Source organism: Xiphophorus maculatus, chromosome 11 (genome assembly GCF_002775205.1).
Source record: "Xiphophorus maculatus strain JP 163 A chromosome 11, X_maculatus-5.0-male, whole genome shotgun sequence".
NCBI lineage: Eukaryota > Metazoa > Chordata > Actinopteri > Cyprinodontiformes > Poeciliidae > Xiphophorus > Xiphophorus maculatus.
This window is the reverse complement of record NC_036453.1, coordinates 27,972,798-27,999,445: the sequence shown is the minus strand read 5'-3', so window position 1 is coordinate 27,999,445 and position 26,648 is coordinate 27,972,798. Positions and strand designations below refer to the sequence as shown.

The 26,648-nt window shown below is 41.1% G+C and overlaps 2 protein-coding genes across 2 annotated transcripts in view; one reads left to right on the top strand and one right to left on the bottom strand.

The window, feature by feature from the left end:
- Positions 1 to 5,489: 5,489 nt before the first annotated feature.
- On the top strand, positions 5,490 to 16,198 carry LOC102222961. Its single transcript, XM_023341943.1, has 13 exons — positions 5,490 to 5,591; positions 7,119 to 7,253; positions 7,549 to 7,592; positions 7,672 to 7,703; positions 8,155 to 8,240; positions 9,710 to 9,824; positions 9,903 to 10,297; positions 11,289 to 11,396; positions 12,764 to 12,896; positions 13,152 to 13,303; positions 14,615 to 14,749; positions 14,888 to 15,014; positions 15,937 to 16,198. Exons 1-13 carry the CDS (start codon positions 5,568 to 5,570, stop codon positions 16,056 to 16,058), a joined length of 1,608 nt encoding a protein of 535 aa, XP_023197711.1. The 5' UTR covers positions 5,490 to 5,567; the 3' UTR covers positions 16,059 to 16,198.
- An 841-nt stretch (positions 16,199 to 17,039) lies between these two features.
- Positions 17,040 to 26,648, bottom strand: part of LOC102222706 (glycerophosphodiester phosphodiesterase domain-containing protein 5-like) — a 43,239-nt gene continuing 33,630 nt past the window's right edge. Inside the window, exons 9-18 of the mRNA XM_005806706.2 lie at positions 26,369 to 26,514; positions 25,094 to 25,176; positions 24,709 to 24,859; positions 24,365 to 24,586; positions 23,364 to 23,509; positions 22,492 to 22,639; positions 22,126 to 22,208; positions 20,686 to 20,700; positions 19,196 to 19,308; positions 17,040 to 18,151 (exon numbers count right to left, since the gene is read on the bottom strand). Of these exons, the coding sequence (XP_005806763.1) occupies positions 18,060 to 18,151; positions 19,196 to 19,308; positions 20,686 to 20,700; positions 22,126 to 22,208; positions 22,492 to 22,639; positions 23,364 to 23,509; positions 24,365 to 24,586; positions 24,709 to 24,859; positions 25,094 to 25,176; positions 26,369 to 26,514 (1,199 nt within the window). The 3' untranslated portion in view covers positions 17,040 to 18,059. The remainder of the gene's footprint in view (positions 18,152 to 19,195; positions 19,309 to 20,685; positions 20,701 to 22,125; positions 22,209 to 22,491; positions 22,640 to 23,363; positions 23,510 to 24,364; positions 24,587 to 24,708; positions 24,860 to 25,093; positions 25,177 to 26,368; positions 26,515 to 26,648) is intronic.

The following is a 26,648-nucleotide window of genomic DNA, read 5'->3' as shown; positions in this document are numbered from 1 at the left end:
CTCCCTTCACCTGTCCTTTCCTCCAACCCCCCAACCCCATCTGTGATGTGCTGACGAAGTAGCAGAGTGGAAGCGGCGTCATAAAAGGGACCGCTAATGAAGGGTCGCGCGAGGTCAAAATATTCACATACCTCTGCCAGACGAGAGGACGAGGGGTCGTTTATTCCAAGGGGACAAGCCGCTTCGCTTTTTGACTCCGGGGGTGTGCAGAGGTTAAAAGGTCGTGGACAGAGGGCACCAGGTTGCAGCCTCTGGGCTGAGATTCTTCGCGTCCTTGGGTCAGAGGTCACCGCAGGAATGCCTGGTAAACGAGAGGTTGCGAGCTGAGGTCAGAGGTGCGGTCTCCATCTTCTGTTTTTGGACGAACAGGTCGGAGTGAAGGGGGGAGTGGGGCCTGACTGGGTTATTCTGCAGGCTGGAGGTCAAGCTTCACCTGAGGCAGGAGCAGGCTGGAACTGAAGGTGGAGCCGTGATTTAATATTCTAATTACACTCCGTGGAAGGTGTTTAAGGCGAATCAATGGATCATATTATATCCAGTCCGTCAACAGAAGAATTAGTGGCTTTAATTAAATCTTTCGGCGGTACGTGTTGCCGCACTGTCGGAAATTTATGCACGCAGTATAAGATCCCGCGACGGCTGTTTTTACAAGACTAAAAGTGCAGCTTCGCAAAGCGGATTCAAAGACGGTAAAAATATTGAATAATTCAGATAAACACATAAATGATATTTAGAATAGGAGATAAAGCAGCTGTGGCCCTAAGCTATAACCGTGTTTTACCTGAAGCTGCACACAAGTCCTGACTAATGAACTGAAGACGGAGCCAATTCATCAATAGGTGTAACTCTGACATCTACTGGAGAAACAGAAAACAACCAGAATGAAGGAACCCTGCAGCTGAAGTCATTACTAAGATACAAATATGTTTCGGTTCATCATTGTACTTAGCATCTTTATCTCCACCCAACACAAACATCAATATTTGATGTGTATGATTTTGGTGATGACACTCTTCAGAATGTAATGTTTGATCAATTGTTAACTGTGTGTGGTGTTTTCTTTATATCTGTAATTTTGTGTTTTTCTCATGGTAAGCACTTTGAACTGCCTTGCTGCTGAAGTGTGCTACATAAATAAACTTGATTGATTGATTGATCAAACCATGCTGCATCAACTTCACCTTGGAGAGAGTCAAAGATTCTTGGCGACGGCTTTTTTTGATTGGCAATAAAGTGAAAATGAATACCAGGAGTTTTTTAAGAGCCAGCAATGCTACCAAACTGTATTGTCAGGTATTTCATCTCACAACTTAAATCATTAGTTTGGATGCGATGCGGGATTGGGGCGGCTTAAATCAGGCCTTTAATATGATCTAGGTATTTATATATGGCTATGAAAACGTTGAAGCTTTCTTTCTGTAATTCATTCAAAAATATGTCTGGTCTACACCCTATCAGCATAAATTCATCTTATCAAGAAGATGGATGATTTCATTTCCTATTTTCTCTCTGGATATACCGATAATGGAAGCTTATGTGGCAAGATTGCAAACTGGATTTTTCTCACAGCTCGCTGAATGCTAGTTTGAAAGATTTTTTCAGTTTAGGCCTCAGGCTTTGACTTAACACACAAGTAAACCACAAAGAGCATGAGGAGGGTTGGCGAAATGAGATCCACTGAGTTCTGGGATGCACGAGCTTGTGTTTTTGACGGGCCCCAATAGAGGGAAGTACACTAACATTTAACAACAAGAACAGTGTTAGATGTTAGTTATTTACAGTGAACTTTGAGGCTAAAAGTAAAACTGCTAATAAAAGTCTGAATATATGAAATACACAGCATAGTGTGGAGTGTGTAGCAGGGATTAGGCTGTTCTCTTATTTCTTCATCATTCCAGCCGTTGTGCGGATGCTAACGACTTAGCATGTCAGTTCACCCACATGACCACAGGCCAATCCTCCATCTCCTGGGTGAGCTCTTATTTATCTATCCAAAGCCAATGTGAGTGAGCATTAAATATTTAATCACACAGACTATCATGCAGAATTCATGAGGAAAAGCAGCAAATGAATCATGTCAAAAAGCTTCTGGGGCTGTAGCATTTCCAGCTAAAAGATTCAGCAGCATTTCTTCCGTCTCCGTAATTGTGTAAGAGTGGTAGTTTCTCACTCCCTCGGCACCACTTAGGTTCTCAGTGTTTGCTTTAGATTATTCTTAAGATCTTACCTCCGTTCAGCAGCCTAACAAGCCTGAGGCAAATCACGCATGCAACAGAGGAGCTTTTAAGGGAGCTTCACAATATTCTTAAGTTAGACACACAACCCTTTAAGTTTGAAAAAAAAAAAAGTATCAAAAGACTGCAACTTCAGTGAGCTCTGCATACTCCTTAAAGTGTTCTCTCTTTCCTTTTAGCTTAATAGAAACTGTGGATGTTAAGTCCCACAATCTATAGAGCAAAACGTCCTGGTGTTTATAAGGCAAGAAAGAACACAGTATTCTATGTTTTCAGCCACATATAACTATTTTATAGCACAATCAACTAACTATATTATAAAAAATACTATACGAATCGAATATAACTTAAAAGAAATATTATTTTTAAGTCAGTACTCTTACTCTTTAAAAACTCCTGCTTTTTCTGAAACTCTGGAAGGCATAACAGCAGCGCTCCTTTGTCGACCCTTTAACAACGTTTTTACCAGATTGGCACTGAAATATAATGAGTATAATGAGTTTAGCAGATGTTTGCTAACTGCTAATTGCTAATTTGCTAATTCTGAAGGAGCTGAGTTGACGGAGCAGCCCTTCTGAAGGAGGGCTGCTTCGTCAAAAGCTTGGAAACTGCAGCTCAGAGGAGCAACTCTGTCTCAGGTTCACCCTGATGTTTTTCACAGCTAATTGGTTGCCACAGGAGATTCAATGATTTCTCACACATACATTAAAGAGTCAAGGCAACACTCTGTTTGTTTTTATGGGAAAATGGCATTTTAACATGATGTAAAGCTGAAAATGTTGATTTCACATAATTGTAACCTGTTGCTATCTCCAGCTGTCAACGGGCGACAGGCGGGGTACACCTGGACAGGTCGCCTGTCCATCACAACCACAAATACCCTGCAACTTTATTATTTATATTTTTATTTGACAAATAAATCTGATTTTTGTGGTCCCAAAAACCTTCTTGACCATTTTGACCTGCAAGGAAAAAAGTTTAGAAATCACTGCCATAGTGTGATTAATCCCTATAGTCCTTGTATGTCGACTGTAAATTTGTGTTGTTTTTTTTACCAATCTGACACCTTCTCATTTCTTTTTCAAAATATGCAATAAGATGAGGAAGCGTCTATCCTCAAGTCAAATTTGCTAAAATTACTTTTGAAATCAGAAGTTTATATAAACTATATAAGACACATGCTTTTTTTCACACTGTTTGACATGAAATCGGAATAAACTTTTCACGTTTTTAGGTATATTAGGATTATCAAACTTTGTTCTATTTGCTAAATGGCAGAATAATGAAAGAGAAGATTTTAAAAGTAATTTTATTACATTCTTCAGTCAAACTTTTGAATACACTAAGATTAATATGCCCTGAACACTTGGGACATCTGATGTCATTTCTTTGGAAGCTTCTGATAGGTTTATTGAAAACACCTGAGTTAATTAGAGATACACCTGTGGATGTAATTAAAGGCACATCTGAAACGCACTGCTTCCTTGTGCAACATCATGGGAAAGTCAACATACCAGAGCTGCATCACTATCTAGTTCTGAGTTATACATGTTCTGAAAACTAACTCTTAACTTGACTTATTGGATTACTGGAGTGGAAAAATTATCTCAGCTTCTCCAATGTAAAGATATTCTGTCGCTCACTGTTGCACTCTCAGATGATTTATTCTTTCCATCAAGGATATGGCTGTGGATAATTTTTCTCTCAAATCAACTCCAAGAAGAACAAAGATTCTTGAAATTTCTCTATGAAGGAGCCAGTAGAGTTGAGTGATTTCCTTGTTTCAGAGAAACATTTTTGTCGTTCTCTGATTAATTCTGCTACAAAGCTCTGATCACAGCAACGTGAAATGTGACCATTGTCTGTGGCTGACTCAAGAGAAGGTGCAGACAAATGGAAAGCCGGGGGGAGGGCACCAATCCGCCTGACTGTCGCAATAATTGTTCAGGTCCTCATTTTTAGACGGTTGTTCGCTTGAAGCGCCAGCTTCAAAGAAGAAGGCTGACGTAATTGATGTTACTCTGTTGGCTCCAAATGTCAGAGCAGAGATTCGACAAATGGTCTGCATTGTGTGATTTACGGGATTTGTCAAAATGAGACGTGGACTGATTTTAAATGTCACAACTTTGAGAAAACATTTAAAAGACAGAAGTCAGTAAGTAGTGTTTTAATGGGAAAACTGTTCATGTTCTGCTTATGTCTAACATCCAGAGGATTTGCTCTGTCAGAAGAGAGTTTGGTTTCAAAGCAAAAGTATTATTCATAAACACACCATTCAGTTATGATCTAGCTTAACTTCAAGTAAATATGTATAGCTAAAAATACAACTAGTGTACCAAAGCGTTTGTAGCATCAGCTTATTGTTGCAAGGCCCGCCTCAAGAAATGCAAACACATTTTTTTTGAAGATGACTGAGGTCAGTTGGTTTCACACACTTGCAGACTCTGGTCTTCAGTCCGTCTCACACACTAAACAGATTTTGTGCAGGCTGATGGAGACTTTCCCTAGATGGGAGGTGAATGTAAAAGCAGACAGAAAATGATGTAGTGCGTTAGCTTCAGCCTCTGTGGCTATAGCTGATATTTATGCTTAATGAAACCAGGAGAGGAAGCTGAGGCAACGGAACGACAAACTTAACAAAATACCAACATTGATCAAAGAGAAACAAACACAAGGATAAACTGAGAAACTCAAGAAAATTTACTGGCAGGATAAAACCCTAATGACAACAACAAACAACTGAAAAATGGCAAGACCATTGTAGCGATAATACAGAAATCAGAGATTATGAAAGCCACAACCCAAAACGCTGGAGGATCATGACACAAACTGAGTTTTGTCGGCTCACTACGTGAACAGAATCGACTGAATATTAATATTTTTATGCAAACATAAACATCCAAACATGAATAACATTCAAAGCACATTTTAGAACATGTGGTGACACCCCCACTGATTCCTCCCCCCCTCCAAAACAGAAGGGAAAAAAGTTTAACATCACATAGTGATTGTTCCATCCCAGTCTCAGGTTATTATTAACATCATCTGAATCACACGGCAAGCAAACATGGCCTGTTGTTTATTGTCCTGTTGTTACGGGAGCTTTGACTCTGTCCGAGGCCAACGTTTGACAGTGACAGCTCGCTGCATCTATTGGATTATAGGAGGGATTTAAAACTAGGATTAAGCTCTGGATGGGAGACGGCGTGGGGGCTGCGTGGCTCTTGCATCACAGGGGTGTGTTAGGGTGTTTGTGTGTGGGGAGAAGTTTGCTTCGAGGTTACGGAGAGCAGCTCGGTCGCTTTTGGCAGTCTCCGGCCCTGACTGTCGAACATGAACCTGTTCTGCTTCATGCTGGTAAGGCTGAGCTTCTGAAGTGTTTGAAATGTTTTAAGTTAGTCGCTCGGGAGAATCTGTTTGACTCCTGTGACTTTTGAAGAGAGCCGGTCAGCTGAGGAACCTACGAGGAGTGCTAGTGATGTTGGTGTTAGAGAGAAGATTCGGTTGATTTCTGAAAAGCATTCTTCTTTGCTGTATTTCTCTTGCTGTACATGGTTAGGAATTTATGAAAACATGTTTATAGTTGCACAGACTTAACATTAAGGAAAGGAAGTTTAAGATTTGGACAGATTCTATTGAATTCTGATTATGTATTTCTATTGATCAGGGGTCAAAACATCAAATCAACCTTAGGAAAAAAAACAAAACATTTAAACTAAAAACTCTCAAGGTGTTCTACTAGACTGGTAAAGCTGTGACACATTCATTGTTACATAACTGATACTTAAAGATTAGAAATTACTTGTTGCGATTTCTATCACAGGACTTGACGATAATAGATGAAGCAGTTATTTTTCTTTCTGCTTAACATAAGAAATTGACAGATTTTTGTAACGAAAGCCGTCCAAAAAGCAACCCTGACTTTGTAATCCGCTCTTTGTTTGAGAAATTGACATCCAGCAGCTTTCTCCTGCCTTATTCTAAACATCGATGGCTCTGGGATTACTTTTTTTTTGTCGCCTTTAAATGTGGCAGGTCATCTCTTCAGGAACTAGTTTGGATTTTTAGAACTGAGGTTTTGTGAAATTATTACCAGAACTAATTATAACCGTAACTTACAGTGGTGGAAAGCTAACAGCCCTGATTGAACTGACTAAAACAATTCAAGCAATTTGCGAATATGAAACGTCTGCACTTTTTCAGGAGACCATTGTTTGCTCATTTTACTAAGCAAAGCATCACTGGTTGAGGCTGCCTCTTATTCATCTTAACAATTAGTTTGAAATCCCATAAAGTTGTTTATTTTGGTTCAGGATGTTATTTGTGCAAAAAACATGACATATGGTAAATTCATGTTATGGTAACTATCATAATAGGGAATTATTGCAGTGGACTTGTGTTGGTATTGAGTCTAAGACATGACGCGGAGCTAATGGTGCAACTGCAAAATCAATGATCAACCTTTAGCACAAGGTGGCCTGGTATAAAGTACACTTCAATACGACTTTATACTTGAACAACATGTTTGTTATGGACCACATATGACTAGCGCAGAAGTCCAATGACGTCCTAGACCAATCTGGGAAACCCAACTATGGGTCAACATCCATCATGATCTTATTGGTACTCAATCCCCCCACACCTTTTGCTGCTGAAACCTACGAGTCCATCGTCTTCTTACGTTTTGTCCTACAGTATTCGTCAGACTCGCGCCACCACGCAGACGGATATTAGTCTGGAATTCAGTAGACGTGTCAATGTACGTTAGATTGCATATTATAAGAGTACCCAACCGCCCAAGAGCCAACAAAGACAATTTGTATTTGAATAGTTGTCCTATTTCAGATGATAAGGACATAAAATCTGCTTGTTTTGTTTCCTTAGGATGGCTCCACTGAGAGCATCTATGAGCCAGCGAACAGCCAGACAAACAAGGACGTCTCGCCCAAGTGTCGGTGCAGTTCTGGGCATCTACGATGCAAACCTGAGTGGGGCGGCTCAGACCCGTCCATCAGCACTGTAAGTCCATCTACATTCTGTCTTCCCTCCACAACAAGCAGACACTGACACTGACGTTGAACTCTGAGTAATTAATCCAGCTTTATTAAGTATAGCCCAACACTGTGGGCTTGGTTATGTAAAAAAAAGATGCAATACAAAAGTCTCTGTGACACAGTCAAAGATTCTGGGAAATGTGAGGGCCAGCTTGTTGGAACAAACCTTCTGATTTGAAGTCTAGCAAGAAATTATACAAACTGTGCGACTGGTTTGAGCATTCAGCTCAATGTTTAAGACGATGCTTTATTTTTTCAAGGACAAACATCAGACAAGGACCAAACCTAAAGAGGAAAGCAGGAGGTACTTCATCTGAGCTTATTAACTCTTTTTTTTTCAATAATGAGTTGATTAATTAATTAATTACTATTTGCCATTTTAGATCATGTAAGCCAATGGAGGATGAAACCTTTGGTGAGTACAAAATAATATAAGACTGCATCCTAAAAAAAAAAGTGCTATGCTAGTGGGATCATGTTGCTAACCCAGACCTGGGCCAATATATCATAATCAGAAAACTTTCAGTAAATCAGATCTGATCTGTGATTAATAGATCAACAACAGAAAAACGAGATAAAATTTTTCCAATTAAATTAATACATCAAAAGTTAGAACTAAAACTATTATTTAGTGTATAAACCAAAGACACAGTAATAAAAATCAGATAAAGGATGAGGACTTGATGTATAAGGAGACTATCTTTTAGTTTCTTCATTTAAAACGTACAGCAGACTCCCACAGAGTATTTGTAATAACAGGCTCAGGTGCTTTTCATTTGCCACGAGTTGCATTTAAAAGGCTCGTTTTATAAATGGGTGTGCTTGGCCTTAATTTTACCTTTAAAAGTTTTCTCTGTTTTCTGAAGCTTGCAGTGAGAGCAGCGCGTTATCAAGACAAGTCCGAATCAGGGAGCCGGCCTCAGAAAGAACAAGGACAGATCCACCAGCTCAGGTAGAACCCACCCAGTACAAATCTCACTTTAACATAATAATCTGTTAAAAAGAATTTTTACTTTACATTTTTCAAGCAACAGTCTCACATTTGGTTCCCAAACGTGGTGCAGAGCATTTGAGTGCTTCCTTGTTGTTAGCATGACTAAACAATGACCTTTTCTGCTCAAATGATCATTTTGCAAAGCTGTGCAGATGCCAGAGCGTTGTGTAATCCTGGATCCACTCGGCTGTGAGCGTCCATGATGCACATAGAGAGCTGCTACACTTGCACACCTGGGCACCCTGTTGATCCACGTGAAAGAAATGACTGAGGTCAATCTATGCTCACTGGAAAATATGTTTTCAGTAATATTTTGATTGGGAGCAAATCAGAAGTATTGCTTTTTTTTTTTTTAAAGAAGATCATATTTATTTATTAGTCTTCTTTATAGAAAATGTGGGTCCAGGTGCCTTTTACTAGGATTTTTGTGTCAGAATTAGAGAGAAAAAGCCACACGTGTCCCATCCTCTGCCTGCTTAAGTCTTTTACCACCTTTAGAAATCCAGTTATTTCTGCCGGCGTTCTTTGGGATTACTGGATTTTCCTCTTGACAGCAGGGTTTGAGTGCAGCAGCTGATTTTTGACTTTCACATTCACAAAAAATCTGAGCATCCGCCTGCATAAAAAAATCACATTGTTCAACACTTCATCAGTGTTTGCCTGCAGGGTTGCTCTTTTCTGAGATGTGTGCGCCGTGCTAGTTTGCAAACTCTACTTCCTGTTTATTACAGCCATACATAGAGTCGTCACCTGACGAAATGACACTTTGCATAGCCTGGTTGCTTCACTCCAAACCAGTCAATGGAAACACGCTTAATTCGCATTTCACTTTTTTAAAGTTTACCCAAAATTCTCATCAAGATTGGATGGAAACATAGTGTCTTCATCTCATTTAACGACCCATTTTCAACCATCTAATTGCCGATATCCTTCTTTATAACCCCTTTATTGAAGTAATCATCCTTTACCATCCTTATTATATTTTATTCGGCCCACTTTTTGCCCTCACTCCACTTAACAACCCCTTATTCTATCACCTATAACCCTTATTCTGCTTTTACTTCCCCTCACACTCATTCTCCTCATCCCACTTCTTAACTGTTTTCATTTCTTTCATCCTCTTGATTCTCCTTCATGATCCCTTTGCTCACCCCTCACGCTTTGTTCATTCAAAACACACGAGCAAACATTATCACTCAAACACGTTAAGATCTGTTTGGAATGTATGAAACTGACTTGAAACCTGTCTGCACGATTGGATTGAATCAGTCAATCTCGTGTTGCGGATTGGTGCTACGTAAATTGACTCAAATGTATTTAATTGCAACTGTTTCCCGTCATTTATCCACTTTCGTGAAGTGTTGTTGGGTTTGTGTGTGAGTTTCAAACATGTCTAAGCTGAGCGGATGCTTTGTTTCTAACTGCAGCCTGGTGACTCTGCTGAAACCACAGGACGACTGAAAAAGCTTCAAAAACTGGTTCACATAAAGAATGGCCATCAGACTGATGGAGTTAAAGACTCATGCACAACCAAGAAACATGGTGAGTCACTGTAGGTTTGTCTCTGTTCTGTGATCCGATTTAAAGTGGTGAATAATAATAATTTCTGCTTATATTTAGATTGCTTGGCAGAAGGGGTGAGACACGACAGCACGGTGCTAACCTGCATCGGCCTTTCGAGAAGGACGGAGAAGAGCTCCTCTAGAGCCACTGCAGCGTCACACCTGCTTCGGCCGCATCAGAACGTCAGGAGTCTCCATGGAAACCCGACCGAAGGAGGGTTCTGGAGCCCAAAGACGGGGCGTCGCAGGCAGAAGACGTTTGAGTGTCCGCACGCTCGCCACCAGACTCCTCGGGAACTGTGCGCCTACGACGGCAACGTCTCGTCCCCGCCCTGGAGCTCGGAGTGGAATCGGTTTGAGAGTCTGATCCGGGAGCTGGACCGGAAACAGTCGGATCTGTCTCTGTCGCGGATGATCCGGTCCCTCACAGATCTGCAGCTGTCACAAAGCAACGTGAGATAAGGACACACAACAACATCTTCTGACAAAAATGTATTTTTTCATTATGTTGCGTAACGGTGATTATGAGTTAAGTTAAAATTTCTTCCATGCACATTTGAGAAATTCTTGGATCTCCCATGGCAACCACTCAGCTGTGCAAAAATGCCTTTGAGGTGCAGTTCTTTCTCTGAGCTGCAGCTTCCAAGCTTCCAAGCAGCCCTCTCCCACGTCTCCTCCACTCAGCTCCTTCAGACTAGCCAGCGGCAATTAGCACACACCTAGTGGAACTGTGCATCTGCTGAGCTCATTATAGGAGCTGCTTCTCAGTGCAAAGCTGATAAAAATGTTGATAAATTGTTAAGAGAGGAGTGATGTTGTGACGACTTCCTGAAGGCAGAATGTCAGAAAGAGCAGAGGCCTCTTTTTTCTCAAATTTCTTTTGTCATATTTGATATATGTCGCATTTGTTTAACAATTGAAGTTAACGTAGTTACTTGATTGTGCTATAAAATTTAAGTCTGGATGACTTATGTTGTATGCGAACATCTGGTTTCAAGGGACGAGAAAAATAAAAATTCATTATTTTTGAAGATAAGTACAGATGTTCGGTCCCCTCCTCCCCACGACCACAGACGCATTTCTGCGCACAGACTTCCTATCTATTATTGCATGGCTAACGGGGTTTAACCTAATTCTGCATCGTCGTCACAGACAGGGAATGATCATGGCCCGTTTATGTTGTAGGGTCATACCGAGAATAAAAAACATGTCCATCTGTCACCACAGTACGCATATTTAATCCCTCTATTACCCAAGCAGTTGGTTCTGCTTGAGTGATTTGTTGCCATCTGACAACAAGGGGCTCAAACGAATCCAGGATAATGGCTCCAGAATCCCAAACTCCTCAATCTGACTTAAAAAGTGCAACCAGGAAAGCAACTTGCTGAAAACTAAAATCCGTTTGCGGCGGTTTCTCTCGGTTTAAAACGTGCTTTATTTCCAGGGAAAGCAGGAGACCACGGAGCTGAAGCTGCAGGGGAGGGAGACGGAGACAGGAAACGACTCAAAAGACATCGACGCCTCGCCAGAGGAAACCCGGGCAGCTCTTGTTGTAAGTTATGCATCAAACAAAGGTGTAATTTTGCTGCAGCTCACGCATCAAACACCTGGGACACAGCTGGGAGCTGCACACCTGCAACGCCAAACTCTTTTCTGGACTTTTTGTTTTGTGGGTCATGCTATAGTGAGAGGACACAACTGAACTCATGATGAACTAATACCAGGATGTAGGCATGTCGATATGTCAGCGGTCTCAGACTTCAGTCCTCGGGTGCCGGAGTCCTGCAGCTTTTACTTTTGTTCCTCGTGTGTCAAACTCAAGGCCAGGGGGCCAAATCTGGCCTGCCGCAACTTTTACGTGGCCCTCTAAACTCCGAATTACATCAACAAGTTCCTCCGGTTTTTCACAAATCGGCAAAATTCACACAAAATTAGTAGTTCCCCACATTTTTCTTCTGATTTTACTGCAAATTTTTCTCAAAATTGGTCGAAAACATTGGGTTTAAGTCAGCGCTGCCTCAGCTTTATTTGATGTCAAGTAATCAATACGGCAAGTAATAATAAAAAGTCACTTTTAATATCACACATTAACGCAAATATCGCAGAAATTCCTTGTAAACATTTCTAAATGAGCAAAATCTGTCATTTTGAAAGCAAAAAAAAACAACACTAAAGCAATCACGATATCCTGTAGAGACACTTCTTGAATGCTGAAGCAAACAGCTATATATGAATATTTTAACAGTTCAATGGGTTTTATCAATACATTCTGGCACAACCAGCCCTTTAAGAACATTCAGAATTTTGATTTGGCCCAAAATGAAAATGAGTTTGACATCCCTGTCCTACACACTTGAATTAAATGTCTAAACTAACTCACTGCCATCAGCTAATATTGGAGCCAGATGTGCTGAAGCAGAGAGACACCTAAAAGGACTGATGCTTGAAACCACTGTTGACAGATATTTAGAACAGTGACCCAACTGTCACTGTTGGGTCACACAGTGCGATCACACTGGCCACCATTTGTGGTTTGTACAGAAACAGGAAGCAGGAAAGTGAAAGCCGTCCACAGGTAGTCAGGGATTTCACTCAGAGCAAACCTCTTTGGTGTTGACTATAAAAAGCAAGCCAGCGTTTACAGGATTATGCGTATTGCTTGCCAGAGCAGTTGCGCGTCTCAGAAAAGAACGGGATTTAAACTACGCCGTCACACGAGGAATTAAATTGCACCTTGGTGCTCTGATGGAGCTTATCGACTTGCTTTGTTCTGGCTGTTTTGTTTTTTTTTTGTTTGCTTTTTTAGCTCCAGATGGTAGGAGGAGCATGGAGACTGCAGGAGCTAAATCACACACACTACAAGGCAGAGCAGATAAGGAGCAAGATAAAAATGCAACTACTGTTATTTTTACTCCACAGAGCAGAGACGTGCAGAACGATGAGGCAGCGAAGAGGGAGGCCAGCCACGGAGGAACGTGTGCTAAAGGACGCAGACGGTCCAGGAACTCCCTGGAAAGCCTCTACAGCCTGAAGAGTGGACAGAGCTCCTCCAGTAAGACATAACTCATGAAATCCCTGCTTATTTACGGCAGTAGTAAAGGACTGAACTTGTATAGCACAGTATTTCTCCACTATAAATCACATTCACACAGATGCACTATCTTGGTGGGTAACTTGGGATTCAGTATCTTATGTTGGCATTGCCACATGTTCAAGTATCCTATGAGCCACAGACAGTCCTTACTGACATTTCTATCTGCAGCTCAAGCCACTATGTGTGTAGTGACTCTTATCCTGTGTGCTTCAGGTGGTGTCACCAGTGGGTCAAACTGCTCCAGTAACAGAGAGAGTCTGAGGCTGGAGGACGATCTGACATTCACACGGCAGTTCTGCTGCCGAGCGAGAGTTCATACGGAGTTTGTTCCAAGTCCGTACGACACGGAGTCGCTCACACTCAAGGTATACGAGTCCTGGAGGAGCCTGGAAATAGTTCCTCCAAGTGAAACCTGAGCTTACCTTGACTTTTTTTTTCTTTTAGCTTTTCATCATTTTATAATGTTATTCCCTCGTCAAAAATATACCTGGAGTGTTGCCTTGATTCTCTCATGTTTGACAAATCTTGTAATCTCCCATGGCAACCGTGGAGATTACACGGTGTGCTAAACAATTGGGGGGACAGAGTGCAGGCCTCAAAGACGAAGCTGGATGACAAAGCTTCAGAGCAGCACTCGCCGCCATTCAGCTCCTTCAGACTAGCCAGCAGCAATTAGCAAACACCTGGTTAAACTGCGCATCAGCTGAGGTCATTATACGAGCTGTTGCATGCTGGTAGAAAGGTTATTAGAGGAGCAAAGTTGTAATGACTTCCTGGAGGCGGAGTTTTAGAAAGAGGGTAGATTCTTAAAGAGACACAGGCCCAATTTCAAGGCATTAAATGGCAACGTCTAATTTATTTTAAGTCATGTTTAATCCATTCATCCATCCATCCATTTTCTTCCGCTTTATCCGGGTTCAGGTCACGGGGGAAGGAGCTTCAGAAGGGAGGCCCAGACTTCCCTCTCCCCGACCACTTGTTCCAGGTCCTGTGAAAACCCATTTCGGCCGCTTGTATCCGCAATCTCGTTCTTTCGGTCACGACCCAAAGCTCATGACCATAGATGAGGGTGGGAACGTAGATCGACCGGTAAATCGAGAGCTTTGCTTTTTGGCTCAGCTCTCTCTTCACCACGACGGACCGGTACAGCTCCCGCTTCACGGCAGACGCTGCGCCAATCCGCCTGTCGATCTCCCGCTCCCTTCTTCCCCCATTCGTGAACAAGATCCCGAGATGCTTGAACTCCTCCACTTGGGGCAGGACACCCACCCTGACCCGGAGAAGGCACTCTACCCTTTTCCGGCTCAAGACCATGGCCTCAGATTTGGAGGCACTGATGTCCATTAAACTGATGTTTAATATATATAGCATTTTTATAACAACTCAAGGTAACATTGTTACTTGATTGTTCTATAATTTGAAACTATGTGCCAAGAAAATACACAATGCTGCCCCTTTAAAGAAAGAGTTAAAGGATTTTTAAAAATCTCTCTCAGTATTTTGGCATGTAACAGATGGAAATAATTTTGGTAATCCTCACTCACTCACAGTGAGGAAAAAAAAAAGGTTGCGTCTTTTCATAGAGTGTACATATGATTTAAGCCGTAACTTTACAACTATTATTTGGGGGATTTAATAAAACTGGTTTACTGAAACTGAGAGGAACTTGTTTGCAGGTGGGAGATGTGATTGATGTCATCGCCAAGCCCCCGATGGGAACATGGACCGGCTCGCTGAACGATCAAACAGGAAACTTCAAGTTCATCTACGTGGACGTGCTCACACACACGTCTAGCACGGCCCTGCATGAGGTGAGCCAGAAATCAACAGTGCATGAGGCGTTAAGGCGCCTCGGTGTAGAGGTGCAGCTCTTCCTCTTTAATATGACGCCTCTGTGTTCATCGGGACACATTGACTTAAACTCTAAACCGTGCTTTTTGCCTCATCAGGAATACGCCTCGTCCCTGCAGCGCGGCGGTTACCAAACAGCAGATGACCTGATGGAGCTGAACGTGACTCAGCCGGAGCGCAGAGAACGTCTGCTGACCGCCGTTAACTCCCTGAGGATACTGCACTGTAAGCACCAGACCGGTGTAGCTCAGAGAACAGACTTTAAAATACTCCTGTTAGTTTATAAATCACTGAATGGCTTAGCACCAAAATGCGTTTTAAGATCTGCTGCTGTTGTATTGACCTTCCAGACCTCTCGGGAGAAGCAGCATTCAGCTTCTATGCACCACAGATCTGGAATCAACTTCCAGGAAACTAGAAAACAGTTGCAATATTCTTTAAATCTAGACTAAAACCCCACCTGTTTACGGCTGCCTTTGAACCACAATTAATGTATCAATGACCAACGGATTTGTTGTGCGAGTTTTACGATTGTTCACTATGTCAGTGTTTCCCAACCCTGGTCCTCAAGGCACTCTGCCCTGCATGTTTTAGGTATTTCCTTGCTTCAGTCCAGCTGATTTCAGTTGATGACCTTGTGGATAACAGGCATTTGTTGAACTGCAGTCAGTTGAATCAGGCACATTAAAGCAGGGAAACCTCTAAAACATCTAGGACAGTGTGCCTTGAGGACCAGGGTTGGGAAACACTGCACTATGTGATGTGTTCATTATGTTTTCATGTTAAGCACTTTGAACTGCCTCGTTGCTCAATAAACTTGATTGATCTGAGCATCATTCAGGAACATTGTGAATGCAAATATTCTGCAGCAAAACCTGAAACAAAACAAAACAACAAAAAAAACAAGTACTGGGGTTCTAGAAAGGGAATCGGGACGAGGGGCATTCCAGTGTAAGTAGAGGTGAAGCCAAAGCTAAAGAGGTGAAAGTTAACAGGATAACCTCGGAGAGGTTTCTGAGAATAGAGCGGAACAAATGAGGGCAGATAGGCTCTTCCTCCAATCACAGCAGTACACGATTTCTTCTTATCTACCCGCCTCTCTGATCACACGCTCCATCCAACCAAAACCTGCTTCCCTGCCTTCTAGCCGACAGCCTGGCGGAGGATGAATCCAGTCCGGAACCGGAGCGGTCCAGTGAAGACGTGAAGAGCCGTCCCAGAGACTCGGGCTGTGTCATGACGGAGGACACAGCCTCATTTTCTCTCTGAATACGCTGCACGGCCGGACGTAAACGTGCTGTGAAGGGGAATCGCTTCCTTTTGCTAATGTTCAAGTCCTCACACGTTTTTTTTTTCTTTTCACACGAGTTTGTTCTGTAGCTCGATTTGTTTTCTGAAATAAAGATTTGATGAACACGCTTTCTCACTGATATCATTACAGGTGAGCTGCTGTGGAGAGTTTACGAGCAATTACTCTCTGTGGTTTTACTTAATGGTTTAAAATAGTGGGGATACTTGATTAAAATTTTTAATCGGGTTAATTGCGGGGTCTGTAGTTAGTCACATTTTGTTAGAAAACTATACGTAGATAAAATAAGCAAGATTTTAAATTCAAAAACCTTTTTGCGGTTGAAATATTGGCTAGACACATGAGCTCAAAAACAAATATATGTTTTTTTTATTTGTTATGTTATGCAAAGTCCTTCTTGCTTTCTTGGCCTCTAATTACTTCTGACTTGAGTATTTGGTCAATGTGACAAAAACTTTTAGAAACCTCTGAGCTATGGTATATTTTTGTTTTAACAGACTTCCACAAAAAGCAAACTGCACAATCGTAAGAAGAAAAGAGAAACTTTATTAAACACTCATCACGTCTGCAGCTTGTAGTAGTCGCTGGAAGTTGAAGTTAGCATCGCTGTGAAAACCTACAAGATCAAAATACTCCACATGTACATCCATGTAGCAAAAAGGCAGCATGTGAAAGTCGCCACATCGGCTAAATGGACTTTATGTACAAGTGTGAAACAATCCTGGCCCGACAGCAGAGGCAGAATGTTCAAAGCTTCCTTTGCAAAGCCCCCAAAGAATCTTTAACCATGAAACTGCCCCTCAATCCACGTTGACATCGAGATTATTCAAATTTAAAATATAAAAATTCACACTGTTCAAACTTTTTTTTTAAATCCTCTGAAAACAAAGTTATATTTACATCGGTTATTAACAAAAACAACTTCAATCTTCAGTCTAGTTTGGATTTAAAAGAAATAAACCTGCCAAAAAATAAATAAATCTGTTGTACAATTTTCTCAGAACAAACAAAATACAGAGGGACCCTCGCACTTTCATAGCTGCAGATTGACCGTTTCCTGGATTTTTCTGTGCGAGTTTATTCGAATTTATTCATAGAAAATGTATTTGTGGATTTTTCGTAGAGCATATCTAAAACATTCAAAAGAAAGATGCATGTTGGGAAGCTGAGATGGCGAGGTGCAATGCTACCCGACACGCCACTGGCTAGCTTTTGGAAAGCAGCACATTCAGGAGTTTAATTTTCCTTGATTGTAGATGCAGAGTTTCTGCAGTAGTGCTGAGACGGTTTCCATGGTGAGTATTAATGCATATTAAGGTATATTTGGTGTTTGGAGTATTAAAATAGGCAGTTATCAGTATTTCTCAAGGAAGCCTCCAGTGTTTGAGTATTTCGGTGTTTGTGGGGGTCCACTGTAAGAGATATTCATTTCCGGTGTCATGTTTTAAGTGTTTGGGCTACTTTTTATTAGAATAGGGTACATTTGTTAAAAAGAAAAGAAATTTCAGTTTCATGTCTTATTTTTTTATGTTTTAAAGGTCAGTTATTTGTATGCTGGTACTTTAATTCATGAAGTGATAGACACATAGCAGCATACTTCATACTTTAAATTAGTACTTTGGTAGTGATGATGATGATGATGCTTTTATACATATATATATATATATATTTTTTTTTTTTTTCCCTAGACAAAAACGCTGGATTTAATGGAAATATGGCATTACGTTAAAAGAATGTGGTTTAAAATGAAAAACATTAAAATGATCTTTTAAAAAAAACAGCGTTGTTATAACATTTAAACTAGAAAACCAACTGATTTATGCTTGTGATGGTAGCTACACGCTCATGATTTCACTACCGCTGCAAGGATACGTTCTTGTCTGCCCCATTGGGAAGCGCGTTCAGAGTACAAAATCTGAAGCAGCCGAAATCCAAGCCGTTCCTGTAGCCGTCTGTGTCGCTCAGCAGCTGAGGCCTCCGTGAGAATATCTAACATGGCCGTTCTCAGGATACAGAGACAGCTCCTCCGTGCTGCCCAGCCCGTTGTTCAACTCTGGAAGACGCAGGAAGACAGGAAAACTGACGGAAACTCACCCAACACTGGAATCATTCACTTGGCTTAACATTAAAAAATTTAAAAAATGTCGTCACTTTACATTTCCCAAACTGTATTCTGAGTAGGCACGGATAAAACAAATCCTTTAAATTTATGTACAATGATAAGCTGACAGATGTAACAGATAAGCTGAGTCGTCATTGGCGGTACGCCACGCCTTACCTCCTTCATTAATTTCCTGATAAATAATCATCGCCTTCTGTGTAAATAATCACCAGAGACGAAAATTTATGGTGATTTAAATGTGGATAAAACAGTGTTTGCTTAAACCCCTACGAGTTTTTTTTTTAAGTGGACCAGTTTTAAGACAACTTTGATGTTGCCCCCCGTATATTAACAATTAGCTTCAACCTCTGGAGAGGTCTCAAACTAATAAATCAATGGATAAAGATGCATCTGAGTTATCTATCTCAGGCAAGATATTAGCTGCTAATAAATGACCTATTAGATAAGTATAGACAATATACCTGAATAATACTTGATTTTTTTATTTTAATATCTGAAATACTGCTAAACTGGTGATGTGACCTTTCTTGTTTTATTCACAGTTTGCTCTCATGCTGTTGCACTCATCTTCTCTTTTCACTCCACGCCGGTGTTTTTTATTTTTAAGCAGTTATGAGGCACGGTGGCGAAACCTGGAACTGCACTGCGCGAGTTACTCAACAGGTTGTTGCTAGGTAACCAAAGAGCGAGTGTCTGTTGATGCCACCAACCGTGCTAGCCTGGAGAGGCTGAGCTTCTGAAGCCTTTCCTCTGCCGGAATGCCATGCGGCTCTGGGTCGGAGTTCAGTGACGTTGTTTCATACGCTATCAGACATTATTATCGCCCTACTTTTACGGAACTTTGCTTCAAATATCGTGAACTGCACCTTTTCAGCTCCCGTAGCGATCAGCAGCTTAGCTAACATTATAGCTAGCAGTAAACACTGAACAGCTTAATTATGAATTTGAAAACAGTGACTGGGATCTGAGCTGCACCTGAGAAAATGAGCTTCTCCTTCATGATGTTGACGTCTCGACTGGGCCGTCGTACCACCGCGCTCAGCATGATCTGCTCTGGGTTATAGTTCTGCATGCCGCTTATCCTCCACCTGTTGCGACAAACACATTCAAACCGTTGTGAGAAAAAATAGGTACTGGATAGAAGGAGCAACCCGCTTTGTGTTCAAGCGACTGCAAGGCGAGGCAACTTTATTTATATAGCACCTTTCAGCCAAAGACAATTCAAAGTTAAAATTCAAATTAAAAACATAAGAAAAAAAATCAAGCAGATTAAAAAATAAATATTAAAATTTTGAGTATAAGGAATGAATAGATTTTTTTTTTAAATGTAAGAGTAGGCAATATCAAATAAGAAAGTTTTTAACCTTGTGTTAAATAAACTCAAGGTAAGGGAGGTTTTACAGTGAGCAGGAAGCTTATTCCAGACCGCTGCAGCATAAAAACTAAAAGCTGCTTCACCATGTTTAGTTCTGACTCTTGGAATAGTTAGTAGGTTTGATTCTGATTATCTTAAAGGTCTGAGTGGTATAAATGGTTGAAGAAGATCAGATATGTAGTCTGGGTTTCTATTATGAAGTGCTTTGTAAACTATTAAATTCTATTCTTTGAGCAACAGGCAGCCAGTGCAGGAATCTGATCTCTTTTTGTTTTAGTAAGGACTCTTGCAGCAGCATTCTGGAGAAGCTGGAGCTCTCTTATTGCTTTTTTTTGATGATCCAGTAAAAAATGCCATTGCAGTAATCGAGTCTACTAAAAACAAAGGCATGAACTAATTTTTCAGAATCTTGTGGGGACATGAGTTGTGTAATTTTAGCAATATTTTTTAGATGGTAGTATGATGTTTTTATGATAAATTTGATGTGGTTATTAAAGTTCAGATCGGGATCCATGATCATTCCCAGATTCTTGGCTTTGTCAGAGCATTTTAAACCAATGGACTGAAGGTGGGTGATTATTTTTAATCTATGCTCTGTTGGTCCAAACACTAATATTTCAGTTTTGTTTTTATTTAGTTGGGAGAAAATTTTGGCCCATCCAGACATTAATCTGCTCAATACATTTAGTGAGTATTTAAACCTGACTGTAATCTCCTGGTGAAAGACTAATCTATAGCTGTGTGTCATCGGTATAATTGTGGTATTCTATCTTATTATTTTGTATAATTTGAATTAATGGAAGCATATAGATATTGAAAAGAATCGGCCCCAGGATGGAACCTTGGGGAACTCCGTAGGTAATTTCGTTCACTTTGGATTTAAAGTTGCCTATGGGCACACAAAAGGTTCTGTTGGACAGGTAAGATTTAAGCCAGCTGAGTACTATACCGTAGACACACATGGGTGAAAATCAGATATGAGAGGACAGTGAAGGGAGGCAGGATCAGACCAACAGTGGCAGGCGTACAAAGCACGAGGAGGAGGACAGAGAGAGGTGGAAACAAAGGCTAAGGGGGACGCCACGGTTACCTGATCATATGATAGCTGACAGATGCCAGGGAGCAGCAGAGGAAGGTTGAATGCAGATCAGGCAGAGCGCAGGACAAAGAAAGAGCGTGAGAGAAGAAGAAGACAGGAGGACAGTGAGAGGCCGCGGCACAGAGGACGAAGATGGCCGACATGATGAGAATGACGAGCTACAGCGGACAAAACTTTAATCTGGTCCAGTTCAACACACATCCTGTCTGGACAACAAACTGTCGCTGAAAATTCCAAAATGTTATCAAAACAATATTTATGTTTTCCGACACAAGTTTCAGTTGGCTTTCATCGTGATTGAGATTAAGGAGAAGCATAAAGAGCCATGTGGTGAAGCTCAGTGTCAGCACTACAGACTCATTTCAAACCAGGCACTTTGCAAGAAGACTGTAAAAGTCAGGAAGTTCACTGAACGAAAACGTTGCCCCCACCTTCCAAAACTTCAGCTCTTCAGAAATAATCCACACTGCAAAGCAGGACGTTTTATATACGAGTTTAACACTCTACAGTCGGTCTTCGTTTGACGATCAGTTTTCTTTCTCTAGACATTAGCCAAGCAAAACATGCTACAAGGTTGTCTGTAGAAGGATAACATGCTACACTCCTCTTGTCTTTTCTTCAGCACTCTCCACAGCTTTTCTATAGAGTTTAAGTCTGAGGACTGAGGCTACATTTATGTTGACTGGGAAATGTTACACGTTTTGACGAGTTTGCCAAGAGACCTTGAATCCGCTCTAAAACCTGAGATTTCTGTCGATAAACAGAAATTTTGAGTTAAAGCTCAGAAATTGTCAAGAAAAAAACAGTTGAAAACGCTGACATTTTTTAGCTTTTTCTAGAACTTTTTTTCTGGCAAATTTTCAACTTTGCAAAAGCAGAAATCTCCACGGTTTTTTCTAGTAAATGTCTGAGATTGAGCTCAAAATTTCTTTGGAGGATTTTTTTTTTTTGGTATAAATTTACTCCTACTTCTTTCTATCTACAATGGTCATATGCCGTCGTATAAATTTCTCCTGGAAGATGGCAGAGTTTTGCATCTGATGAACCTTCTGTATGACGAGCTGGCTATGGATCACTTACCTGCTGAAAGACCCATTAATCACAAAAGTATGGTTTACTGACAAAGGCCACAAAATCTTTATTTAAAATGTCCAGATATTTTAAAGAGCCCTAACAATAAAGGAAACAGACCCACAGAATTACAAATTCTCCACCATTAGCAACAGTAGGTAAAGCAGTATGTTTGAGTAGAGAAGCAATGTTTATAAGACAACCCAAAAATACCTTCAGCAAAGCTAGAGAATGGTGGATTAACACCACTTTGAAAGATTGCAAGAAAACCTGGCTACTTGGATATAAATGACACGTTAAAGAAAGAGGACTGACTGGAGGCTTTTGAACAGTCTTTTATATCTGTGAAAATGAACGTACTTCTGGAAAAAGAAAATCCCCATGATGACAGCGACAGAGACGAGGTCTGAAGAGATCCAGATGAAGTTGTAAGCACTGTGACTCTGTGAAGAAGGAAAGAAGTCATGTAATTTCTTGCTGTTGCCACTAGATGTCACCACATATCTAAAGCTACTACAACGAAAACAGCTCAGGACAGCATCATCACTTCCGATCTGTTCTCAGCTTCTTTCAAGGGTCCTGTGCTGAACTACAGACTTATTCCACATCTCTGCCTCGCTGGGCCATCATCGGTCTCTCTCCTTTCCCCCTCTGTCCTCTTGTGTTTCTGAGTGACCTCGTCTGCAAGCTGAAGTGTGTGTGCTGTGGGACGAGAGAGGTGTTTACCATGAGCCAGACGGGGTAAGGCACTTTTTGAAGAACTTGAGGGGCGTCAGAAGACACGTAAGGCACCCCGCTACACCACAGGATGGAGTAGAGCCAGGGCTCATTCACAGGGTAGACAGTCACGCTCACATTGTTAGCCAGATAAACCCTGAGGGCGGGGAAAACAAAAATACATGTCAGCAGTAAGAACAGAGGTCCTATAACTCTCTTTTTGTCTCTCTGCAGTCAGTGGAAAGTTAGAACTATTAAAACTAACTTATATGGCTAATAATACTGGTCAGAACTGGAGCATCTTGATGAAAGCTGTTGCAACTGTAGGTTTTTCCGTAGCAAGTCAGTAGCATGTGTTCTTCTATAGAACATGTGAACAAAGTGTGTAGTTCATAGTATTAGTTTGAAAAAGTAATTTATTAAATCAAATGTATTTTGGAGAACAAATCCATTTTTACTTCTATCTGTTGTTTTTCTTTACCTTCGATTTTGGGGCTTTCTCAAAATAAACTGCACTTTAAACTGCAGAGATAACATTTTAATGATGGGATGCTAGTGAATTATATGTTTGAACCAATGAGTGTAATTAAAGGATGATCACGTTTTGCTCCATAGCTTTTACATCTTCTGATCTTAAATACAACCATAAAAACCAACAGCCAAGACATAAAGGAAGAACACGAGGAAAAAGTGAAAAACATTTCAGTCCAGAGACAAATTTGACCTGCTCTGTACGATGAAGGTTTTTCACGAGACAAAAGTTAAAACTTGATTCATTGCTGGATATCATTAGCTCGGCTAAAAATAAGCTCCATTTTTATCTTCCGAGGACTGCTTCTGAGCCCTTTATCGGTTGCTAAGCAATAGCCGCTCGCTCTTACTGAATGTCTTGGTAGCTGATCTTTCTGTAGTGGATGGTCAGACTTGTAATTCCTCTGTGCCTTATCTCCTCCACTGACAGTTTCTCATTTGTTGTCTGCAGAAGACCTCGCACCCTTCCTCTGTCCGTGTCAGGGGCCCAGGTCACCTGGCAAGAAGAAGCGGAACATGAGAAAATCCTGACTAAACAGTGTGCAGATAAGGAGTTAAAAAATTATTATATAAGGGGGAAACTGCTACTTGACCCTTACTTGAATGACTTCAAACTACAAATACACTGATCAGTTTTGAGCCCAATTTCTGATTTCTCCGGCTGTAGAGTTCTTATTCTGCCTGGTTTTAGCCAACTGCAGTTTCTCTTTACGACGATGAAACAGTATTCGCAATATTTGTTGTTCTGAGCCTTGCTGCCAGTAGTGGTGATCAATGAATTTTATTAGAAGCAGAAGTGAAGCCCCACTATGTCTTCGATGGAGTAGTCCTTCTAAAAAACAACAAAAATTGTAATTTTGTTGCTCACAAGTCATTTTTTCCATGTCCAAGTCAAGTCCTTAATGATCAAAAGTAATATTCTTGTATGAGATGCATACCATCTAATCTCAAAATTCTCCATTTAGGGATTCCTCCAAGCTGTGCACGGTAGCTTGCATACTGTGTCTTACATCACCATGACAACCACAATGGTTAATCAAATGGGACAACAATAATCATTTACTCAAATGATCTTCACTTACTGCTGATTACATACAGTAAAGATTGTTGTTAAGACTCTAGTCCAACACCTAATATCCAGTTGAGTCTTGGGCTGTTAGAGCACAAGTCTAACTCAAGTCTGAAGTCTTTACTCAGGTCACCATCCCTAGCATATGGTCCGTTCACTGACCAGAAAAAGGATTCATTTTTCAATTTCAGATCGGCCGGTCATCGGTAAGGGCCTGATCAAGCTGAAAACCGTGAGGTTTTGGGTACCAGCCAGTTCCTCAGTGCATTTCTAGCTCATCACCTTTCTCTGGGAAATCCCTGCTTTCTGCAGCGTCCACAACGTGTCCATGAACCAGCTGCGGAAGCGCGGGTGCTCCGGCGCAGGCTTGCGGATATTGAGCAGCACGGAGCTGTTGGCCCTCGCTGCCAGACGGAGCATCTCTACCAGGCTGCAAATCGTCAGGTTTCCTATCCGGCTGCGATCCTTCGGGCTCAGGGTTTTTACCGTCCAGTAGGGGTCACTCTGGAAGCAGAAGGGAGCAAACGGAGAGGCTGTGGATCACACAAGTTCCACTGTTCTAATCGCTATTTATGTGTTTTCAGAATTAGACTGGAAGCTGTCTGAGCCAGAGTGGAATCCAGTACCTCCAAAAACCAGTGGCCTGCATTTAAAGAGTGAATCTCTGTCCAGTTAAAGAAGGAGGCGTCCTCATGGTCTCTGGAGGGGAAGACCTTACTGACGTCTGTGGTCCGTCTTAAGGTGTGGTCCCTCATGAGGAAAGGAACTCCATCCACACTTCCAGAGGGAAAAAAACATCCATTACCTTATCTCCAGTATATACATTTCCTAATAAATGTAGAGCAAAATTAACTTACAGATACAACACATGATTCATTAGTTTGATGAATTACAGTTTTACTGCATCTCTCACATCAATCTCTAATCACTATTCCACATATCAGCCAGGATCTATATATAGCAGCTCAGAACCATGAAATATGAATAAGTCATTATTTTGTAATTAATCACCTGACGGTGACGTCTGCTTCCAGAGAGCTGGCTCCGTGCTGCAGGGCTCTGGTAAAGGACATCATGGTGTTTTCAGGGGCCAGCTAGAGCAAAGAGTGCCACAGTCAGTCACTCTGCAGAGTATAGAAAATACCAAAACTGAACTGCTAATTAAATATCTTAGATCTTCTGTGTTTTCTGACATGGAAATGTTTGAGAACTGCCAGACTTGACTAGAAGAAAATGGAAGCTTAGATGCTCTGGTCAATGCATACTGTGGTGTTGCAATGTTTTTTCAGGTCTTTGGTAAGACCTGAAATTTTGACATTTATCGTTCTCTTTTACGTTTATGTATTTATTTATTGATGCCACGCATTTCTGATCAGCCAATTTTTTATTCCAACACCACAAAATAAAACGACAGAGTTCTGCTGATGACCATGTAATGTGCCAAGTAGGTCGTGAAGGAAGCTACGCTATGAAGCACGCAATTTCTCATGAAAATTGCGTGCGATGTAAAGACCCATCACCCACCGCGAAGAGAGAAGTACCAAGCTGAACAAGATGGCTGTTAATGAGAGGGGTCGTGATATATTTGCCAGTGATAAAAGAGTTTAAGCATTCATCTTTCTCTGTAATTGTTCAATATCTGGAGTCCTGACCAACAGGGATTGGAGGGCTTTGCTCACTTCATCCATTGTCATTACCAAACTACAACCACAGGCAGACTACAATTCCAAAACAGCACAGAAAATCAATGTCATTGTTCACTACTTCTCCTTCTGTTTGCTGTCTGACCAGGACGAAATTCATCCTGAGAAATCGAGCTCAATGGAAGAAATTCCAGATGGAGAACTAAAGGGAGATGAGAATCAAGAGGAATTGCGTAGGAAGGCGTCGGCCAGGCTAGTTGGAGGCTGTTATTCTTGCAGAGAAGTCTGTCGACTGACCATAATCTCAGTAGAGAAGAACAGCTCTGAACATCACTGCATTTGTAGTCAACCATTTTGACCAGTATGTCCATACCATCATGGACCAAGCTGAACAACATCAGGCTTATTTTGTTATTCAGTTTTACATCTTATCTTCCGCTTTGAAACATGCACACTTTCACTCTGTATGTTAAAGAAGCTTCATAATGTCACCTTTTGAGAGAAAAGATCAGATCAACAAGTATTAAAATATTACATTATTGCTGTATTATTTACAAAAGTAAACAGAATACCAACTGAGGCCCTCTAATTTGGTTCTGAAAGTTCAGTGGCCTCTGTTTTAACAGTTGGAGTCTCAGCTCACCATAGGAGCTCCCCGTCGACCAATAATGACTGGTGGTGGTTTGAGGACATGGCGGTCCATAATGCAGGGGCAGGTGAAGGTAAGAGGTGCAAGGCAAAGGGCCAGGAGCACTAGGATGTAGATCGCCAACACCATCACCTGGAAATCTAATAATGAAAAGAAGACAAGATGGATTTAGAGGTAATTTTTATCACCTTCACCGACTTTTACATACTCGCTGTTTGTTAGTTTGCTTTTTGAGTATTTAGTTCTTGAAGGATTCAGTTAATTATGTGGACAG

Bases quoted from the DNA above. Each gene is read 5' to 3' on its own strand.
- LOC102222961 (XM_023341943.1), top strand. From the start codon at position 5,568: ATGAACCTGTTCTGCTTCATGCTG. The intron at 7,704-8,154 runs GTGAGTACAAAA...TGTTTTCTGAAG, and splicing joins AATGGAGGATGAAACCTTTG to CTTGCAGTGAGAGCAGCGCG. The intron at 11,397-12,763 runs GTAAGTTATGCA...TTTACTCCACAG, and splicing joins AAACCCGGGCAGCTCTTGTT to AGCAGAGACGTGCAGAACGA.